General features: G+C 36.5%; 1 protein-coding gene across 1 annotated transcript; it reads right to left on the bottom strand.

Annotated features, from left to right (window-relative positions):
- Positions 1-1647: 1647 nt before the first annotated feature.
- Positions 1648-2448, bottom strand: LOC149223245 (uncharacterized). The gene has a single exon (XM_089383259.1). It carries the CDS (start codon positions 2199-2201, stop codon positions 1911-1913), a length of 291 nt encoding a protein of 96 aa, XP_089239385.1. The 5' UTR covers positions 2202-2448; the 3' UTR covers positions 1648-1910.
- Between the last annotated feature and the right edge of the window lie 6348 nt (positions 2449-8796).

Below are 8796 nucleotides of genomic sequence, written 5' to 3'. Positions count from 1 at the left end.
CAGATGATTGAAGCAAATGAGACTCAGCATCCATGGTAGCCTGAATGAATGCTCCATGGGCTAACGTGTCAAAGTCCAACATGTCCATACCCCCAAAAAAGAATGAAAAAACACAATGTTATATGTTGGAAGGAGATGTCCTCAACAGGAATAGTGGGGATGTGAGAGAGGTAGTTGGAAACATTTAGGAGAATATACCGTAGATACCCACCCAAATCTAGGGATTAAGTAATTCACATACTACGAGGATGTGTGGCGTACAGAGAATAAAACGCACATCCAACATATGAAAAGGACCATTGTCAATTCGTCGTCCAAAACAGGTTAAAAGGTGGTGCACTAAATATAAAAATTATAATCCAGATATGGAACGGAGTACGAGGTCCCCAAATCACATGGAGTAAAGGGTCGGATGGCAGATGTAATTAAATGGTAGTAGATCCAAGATCGAAGCAAGGATATTATCCACCCACCACCCTGGAAAAATTGAATACCACCCAAAAATACAGGATTCGACACCGAGAAAACAATCCTGAACTAGAGCCGAAGTCCGACGGAAACCAGTGAACCAGATGGTCATACAAGAAAAAAACCTTTACGACAACTCATGATGGAGAAAAGAAACTAAAGACCCTCACAACAACAACAGCAAATAGCATCCCATGCAGGTCAACCAAAGATTGTAAATGCGTAAACCAAAATAGTTACAAGGCCTGGAGATTATGAAAGAGTTTAACCACCGATGCCAGATCAAGTGTAAACTACTTGTATACAGACAAGAGCCCTCCGCAAAAGAGGTTTGAGGACATGCAAGCATAAAAGATTCAGTCTTGGAAGGCATTTAAGCGCTTTGGTGGAGGTAGGGAGTGTGTTGAGTAAATGCAGAATAAAATATAAATCGCAATAGCAATTAACATCAAAATGTGAAGATATTTCGACTGTTAAAAAACTGAGAGAGAGCATGCTATTCATACCCAAGAAAATTGTCCCATAGAATAGTCCCAAAATTAAGAACACCACTAATGAAATTTAAGATAGAAAACATCTAATAACCATGACCCACATCCCTTTGTAGAAATACATCCCTGAAAAGGCAGCCCCAGACGAGAAAGGAGCCGAGACGTGCTAGAAAACCCACTTTAAAGCAAAATCTGTCCTAAGCACTCATCACCCAATAGACCAGAAAGACAAACCTGGAAGAACTTGCAGCTTTCACGGGTTATCCTTTGCACTTCGACGAGTTTTGCCATATATCAGCTCTGGCTCTCTTCCACGTAGGTTTAGATGCCGAAGCGATTCCCCTACATAGCAGTGTCTAGGGTTCGGCCCTAGCCCACCGCTCCCTCATCTTCTCTCTGTGATGACAAATTCTTGTGGTGTCTGGCCGCTCGTTTGCAACCGTAGCTATCTCCTCTGCTTTGTGTTGCGCTCCACCCACCAACAAAATAGTATGTAAAGCATAAACTTCAAGATCAAATGAATGTAAATAAAAAACACAAACCCAAAAACAAAATATCAACAATAAAAGAAATTACAAATCCATTAATTCAGAGTGCAACTCCTCGATATGATAGGCTCCCAATTAGTTACCTATTCCATGAGACAACCGAAAAGAAACCTTTACATCCATTTATTACCAACTGATATGAATTTTTATACAATTTTAAACGCCATCTGGATAATCATCGGTTGAAAATTGCCTCACCAATACACAAGTCAGCCCAAGGCTAAATCGGTCTGAAAATATCGAAACCCACAACTTATGCTGCAATTAGATAACAATTTCCATTATTTATTTAAGCCATATATAAATCAATGAATTAACCGATACAAATCGGTGAAATGAACCAGAATTCGTCTGAGAGCTGAAGAATTTGCCATATATTTTGGTGTTGCTTGTCATGATATAATCAAATGTAAAAGGAAAAATAAGAGTAATTAGGGAATACAATGATGGGCCACTCCCCATCTCCCTGCTTCCCCTGCATCTCAAACATTGAATTCGCGCAAGATGCAGAGAGGTGCAGGGCACGAGAAGGAGCGGCCTGTACTTTTCCAGAGGAGGCGGCCTCCGCCTCCGCCTCCGCCTCATTTTTGGAAGAATTTGGATGATAATACAAACGTGACGTCTGGGGGCAGTGAGAATTAAACCTGGCGGCGATCCTTATACCCGCATCCACCATTTCTGTGTATTTCGCCATCTCGACAGCTCCGCCAATAAATTGGTTCTGCTGCTCCAATAACAAAGAAAGCGTAAGCAATCACCAGGAAGAAGCCCCGGATCGAAACGGAAGAACAGCAGCAGATGAAGATGGGGTGAGCCCTGTAATTAATTAATAAAAAACAGGGTTCCACCACCAGCAATAGCAGCCCGAGGAGGAAGAGGCCTTTGTGGGCATGGGCACAGATAAACGCAATCGTTCGAGGAGAGTGCAGAGATGGTTGAATTTATAATGTCAGGGGAAGGTGGGAATGAGATTTCTCCGCGTTATTCGACTTTCCTGCCTCGCATTGACTACTAACTTAATTTCAAATCCAAAGTGGGGCAAATAGTCTACATTTTTTTTATTCCCAATTAAACATTGAATTGGTTTTCATCAAAATAAAGTCGTAATCTAATTAGTTTCATAATTTGAACTCATTTAAAATTGAAACAAAATCGAGATGACATTGATTCAACAAGCAAACTCTTGAACAAATCTAACTAAGTCTGAATTTGGTTTTGGCTTGTGAAGATGCGTATGATTGCTAGCATTAAGTGTGATTTATTTTTAAGTTTTTCAATTTATTTTTCAATTTAATTTGTTTAGATTAGATTTTGGTAGGGATTTATTGAAATTATAAATTTGATTAGTGAATTTTTCACAATTTAAATATATCTAGATTTTTAGAATATTGAATCCATATATATAATCAAAAACCAATTTAAATAATACAAATCAAAATTTAACTAAATTTCAACCCAATTTTACCCACAAGTACATAAATACTAAACTTGACTTGAATAAATACGATTTGGAATGAGCCCACTGGCAACTTGCCCACCCACCAAACAAAGTTCAACTCGCCAACTAACCCAGTTGTGCCAGTTTTACGTGACCAGTTTTACGTGACCAACGGAGGCCTGTAACGCATTTCTAGCTGCATTAGCGCCCACGTTCCTGGTATCTTGGAAAATTAATTCAACATTTCCATTTTCTTGTTTCTTATCAAATTTCTTTACAAAATTCCATTTTCTGTGCGGATGAATTTGGGTTTGCACATAGCGGTACATCTGAACGGGAGTGTTATGAATGGAGCTTTTCAAAACACGAGTTTGGAATGAGTCCACGACGTGATTCACAAGTCTTATCGAACAAACCCACGTAACAAAATTCAATTTATTGAAGTGAGGCTTCTGTGATCTATATCAAGTTTATGAGAAATTTTTTGGCATAAAATTCAACTTGATATGTAGACCTCTTTTAGTGTGAAAAGAGATTTGATCCCTCTCGTACTTTGTAGATCCCTAGTTAAGATGGATATAGGCTGGTAATAATAATAATAATATTTCGCTGCTGTTAATATTTTTTAAAATTTTACAAGTCAAGTTCATCTTAAGCATGGAATGAATTACAAATCTATTTTAAATATCAATAATTATTACGTTGTTGGTATGATTTAATTTCCATAGAATATTCTTAATAGTATATTGGAGATTTATTTAAGTAGTTGTCTTTTTTATCCTTTTTAGTTAAATTCATTAATTAAAAAAATTGTCATATGAAATGAGTTATAGTTTTTGGGTATGTGGTATTGATAAGTCATAGTATTAACTCATGGTATTGTAAAAAAGTTTATTTACATATTATAAATTTCCATGATAAAATACCCTGAATCTCTATGGTTAAAGATATTGTTATGTTTTTTTAAATATATATATATATATATTTCACTTATAAATTATTATTTTTTAAGAAATAATAATAATAATAATAATAATAATTTTTATGAATGTTTAGCTTTTTAATATTTATTAAGATAATATTTATCAACGAACTATTTAATTTATATATTAATATTAATATTTAAAATTAAAATTAAAATATTTATTTATAAACAACGGCGAAAAATAATTAGAAATATTGGTTCCCTGACTGGAGCCTTTCAAAACACTTGTTTGGAATGAGTGCACGACGTGACGCACAAGTTCCATCCAACAAACCCACGCAACAAAATTCAACTTACCAACCACACAAGTTGTGACAGGTATTGCACGCGCCCACGTTTCTGGGATCTTGAAAAATCATTTAATTATTTCCACCACATTCTTTTGAAAATATGTATGACATTGATTGTGCGGCGGAAATGAGAACAATGAATAGGTAGTGTACGATGAACGAATTTGAAACAAATGTTCAAGAAGAGACAATCATGAAATATGACGTGTTCATTAGTCGCGATGTGAAATATAATTAAAATTGTGAAAATAGATGTTCAAACTCCTACGTCGAATCGAGATAGAGAGAGTAAAGCAGAAAAATATACCCATCCTTAAGAGAAAAATGTCGTAGAAGGGTTGCCACAGCAACGGTAAGGAAAATTAGTTGGAGGTAGACGTAATAAATTTCATTAATTTAATTAACTTAAATGTTAGATGCAGGTGGATCGGCATAGACATGGATGTAAATAAAAAAGACAATTATGGTAAGAGATTTAAATTTTAAGTTTTCTTAATAACATAAATTTGTATTTATATGGATGTAAATAAAAAGGATAATTATATAAGAGATTTAAATCTGATGATTGGTAGTAGTTAATAATACGGCAAAATAAGTTTTTTTAATAATCTAAATAATCATACATTTTCATTTATAAAATGCAACTTAATAAATATACTGACAATTTTTTTCTTAAATCTACAACATAATATTTGAAAGAAAATTTAACACCCACTCATTTATATAAACACATTTATGAACATAACTTATAATTAATTTCATTAATTTTATTTTAAATCAAATTTTTATTTTGTAAACTGTTGAATTTTAAATGAAAGTAGAAAAAGGTAATTTCTAAATTGATTTAGTTTTTAATGATTTAATAATTGCAATAATCTTTTTTATTCACGTATTAATATTATTATTATTATTATTATTATTTTTCCACCTATTGTTTATTATATGTTGCCCATACCTTGCAAGCTATCACTTGTATTGAGTGATATTGATCAACTGATCTAATCATGGTTTCACCTCTTTGGAACTTTGGATCAATACACCACCACAATCATCATGTTTGCTGAAAATTACAAAGGGGAAATCGATGAGGTGATGGTTGGTTCAATGTGGCGTGGCTGTGGGCCTCACTAAGATAGGGACTTAATCCAAAACTTTTATAACGAGACTCCACAAAACATGAAATGGGCCTGGTGGAGGGGCCCATGTGCCAATATGATGTGGTTGTGCCACATGGTAGAGGTGAGGTGAGGTGGAACCTTACCATCGCTCACCGCCCACTACTTGCCACCGTAACACATGCATTGCACCAAGGCATAAGCGACGTTAGAGGAGGGGTGGTGGAAGCTATTGTCAAAAGGTCTTGTTTGTCAGACCTATCAACTAACAGGATAATTCATCATTCGTCAGCAACTTTCAATCTTGAGCGCTCCCTGTTGGTGGTGGTGGGGATCAGTGGCGGTATATAGGCAAACATTTCTGTGAAATATTCTTGTCTTTCGAGGTCGTTAACCGACGAGATCACTCACTACTCGTTTAATCGACCTCTCTAGGCCCTCATTCACAAGAGGTCTTCATCAGATGGCATGATTGGGGCATGGTCAGACAATAACCCTTATTCACTTCAAGCTCCTCTCCATTATGAGTTAACGAGGTGGAGGGTCGGGGCTGACATGGGAATCTCTGTTGAGGATCCAACATTAAAAAAGTGCCACCTTGTGGTGGTGCAATCATAGTCAGGGCCCAATCAATAACCCATGTGTACTCTAGGGTCCCCCCTCGTTTGTTGTGAGTTATTGGGGGGGTAGGGTCTAAAATAGGTAACCACCGATGTTGAACCCACTCCAGTTTTTGCGAATCCAAATATAAGTATAACATGGAATCACTACCTAAATCATAAAGTCACAACCCAATGAGATCCATGAGCTGGGATTGGCATGGCAAGTGCCACAGGGACTAGGTAGTGATCACATCGATGCCACGTATAGGACCAGGTGATGTGAACTCCCTGTGTTGATATGGCAGGGCCACGTGGATGCCACATAATGACCCAGGTGATGTGGACTACTTGCAATGACATGGAAAATCCACATGGGCTACTTGTGGATGACACATGGGAGTCACTTGTCGATGTGATATTATCTAATTGGTTAAACTTCAATTGAGCATAATTTTCAATCCATGAGTCAGATTGAGATAAAATGTATATCAATGGAAATTTCTCAACAAGCTGGATACAATAGTGGTATCAAAATTTTAATTCTACAAACTTTATAAAAGGGAGGTTTTTATGACCCCATCTTCATAATAGACATTGTTGGTCAAAGTTGTCATTGATGTTAATATGGCATTGTTGGGAGATGACAAATGTCCTAAACCTTGTGATGGATGAATAACACTTTTGTAATGTTTCCCTAACCTTATTTAAGACTCTCCTTATGAAAATCCTAATGAATGAAGATCATATGCACTAGCATGTCAAAATAATGAAAAAATTATAATCCACTTGATGCTCTAATTCCATAAAAGAAATTCTTTAATAGGGTTGTTATGAAAAAATATGCATATGGTGAAAGAAAAAATAAATTTCCATCATTAGAGGTCATATCCTGAAGGGAGTACTATATCAGCTTATAGAGGAGGTCATAAGCTTTCCAATGAGTAGTCACTTACCTCCTAATTCCTTATGTTGAAGAGAAACCAATTTTTGAAATCAACATATGTCAAAAATTGTCAAACTATCCAAGCCGACTTGAGTAGGCTTATAACCATTTAGCAAAGAGACGTGTCCCTTCCGAATATGGAAAAACCACTATAAATATAAACCTAAATTTGTCCATTCAAGCTCAGATTTTTCGGTGGAGACAAGAGAAGAGGTAGAGAAGCAGGCACAAACTAGAAAAGTAAGGAAGATAAGTTTTTAGAATTTTTCTTGGGTTGAGTAGTCTCCCACAGGTTCGAGCTAGGAATAGAGAAGTTGTTGTAGTTTCCATGGTCAAAGTTTATGTAGTTGTCGTGGACGAAGTTGTCGTAGTTGTGGAGGTCGAAGTTGATGTAGTTGTCGTGGTCGAAGTTGTCGTAGTTGTCGTGGTCGAAGCTTTCATAGTTGTCATGGTCGAAGTTATCGTAGTTGTCATGGTTGAATTCATCGTAGTTGTTGTGGTCGAAGTTGTCGTAGTTACCATGGTCGAAGTTACCGTAGTTGTCGTGGTTGAAGTGTTGATTTATTAGGATTGGAAAAATAGAGCTTGTTGAGTCTTCTCTTGAGAACAAAATAGGGCAGAGTTGGAGAACCTTTGAATAACTTATGAGCAACCTTTAAAGGAGTATACTTAGGAATTCCTTGAAGCATAAATTGAAGGCTTGTTGGGTACCATTAATGCTTGTTGAAGGGACATTGAAGACTTGGGATTGCGTTGAGATTGAAAGGCTATTTTGAAGGTTTAGTCAAAGCATTGTTGAAGACCCCTTAAGTCAAAATTAAGAAGCTTGTTGAGGATATTATGAAGACATATTGGGAAATAATTATCGAATACTTAAGCTAATCTTAAAGGCACCCTTGGAGATCATAATTCACTGATTTCATAATGTGACCTTGGAGAAAATTGTTTGGGTGACATGAAAAGCTATGGAGACACTTTTTGAGAACCATAAAGTTATCATTGATGAAAGAAGGGTTATTGAAGATTGATTGAGAGCATTACCAAGGTTTGTTGCAGAAGACTTTGGAAGCCTTGAAGAACCGTTGAATCCATATTGAAGATCTAAAGCAGAGGGGTTGGAGCCCTAGAGGATAGGAGTCCTCAAGAAGATCGTGTTGGAGCCTATACTAGTGAGAGGATTGGAGCCCTAGAGGTTGATGCCTCATAGAGACAAGGTTGGAGCCTTAGGGAAGATAGGGTTGGAGCCCTAGAGGTTGGAGCCTTGTGAAGTCCAAGTTGGTGCTTGGAAGAGTACAGGTTGGAGCCTGGTAGATTGGAGATTGGTGTCTTCATCTAGGGTTGGAGCCCTAAACATTATTGTACCTAATTTATTGTAAAGAAGAGGATTGGAGTCCTTGCCATTTCTAATTAATAAAATCATTAATTCTATATTGTTCATTTTGTGTTCAGTTTATAAGTGATCTAAAACTGGTAAAATAACAATTATAAAAGGAATATTGATTCACCCCCCCCCCCCCCTCGCCTTCTCAGTAATTCCAACAATTGGAATCAGAGCTAGTACCTTCACTCAAAGCCTAACAACTTGAAAGTAGATCCTTAGAACACAAATGACAAAGCCAAGGAAGAAAGTCTCCAATCCTTATAAAGATGCCTCTTCTTCAACCATCAAAACATAAGATAATCAATTTTCGAAAGCTCCATTGTTCAATGGAAACTTTGATATATGGAAGGCAAGAATGAATAATTTCTTAATGGCTCAAGGTTTTGAAGTCTGGGAATCAGTGAATACTGAAAGCATGATGGAAGAAGAATCCAGGGAATATAATGCAAGAGCAATAAAAGAAATCTTGAGTATGCTAACAGATCCTATAAAGGACAAAGTGGAAAAATGTTCTTCAACAAAAGATATGTGGGAA

This window comes from Pinus tabuliformis, chromosome Q (assembly GCF_031772625.1).
Source record: "Pinus tabuliformis cultivar Carrire ecotype Pingquan chromosome Q, CPIR1, whole genome shotgun sequence".
In the NCBI taxonomy this organism is placed as follows: domain Eukaryota; kingdom Viridiplantae; phylum Streptophyta; class Pinopsida; order Pinales; family Pinaceae; genus Pinus; species Pinus tabuliformis.
The sequence above is the reverse complement of the archived record's forward strand: the minus strand, read 5'-3'. Positions and strand labels throughout refer to the sequence as shown.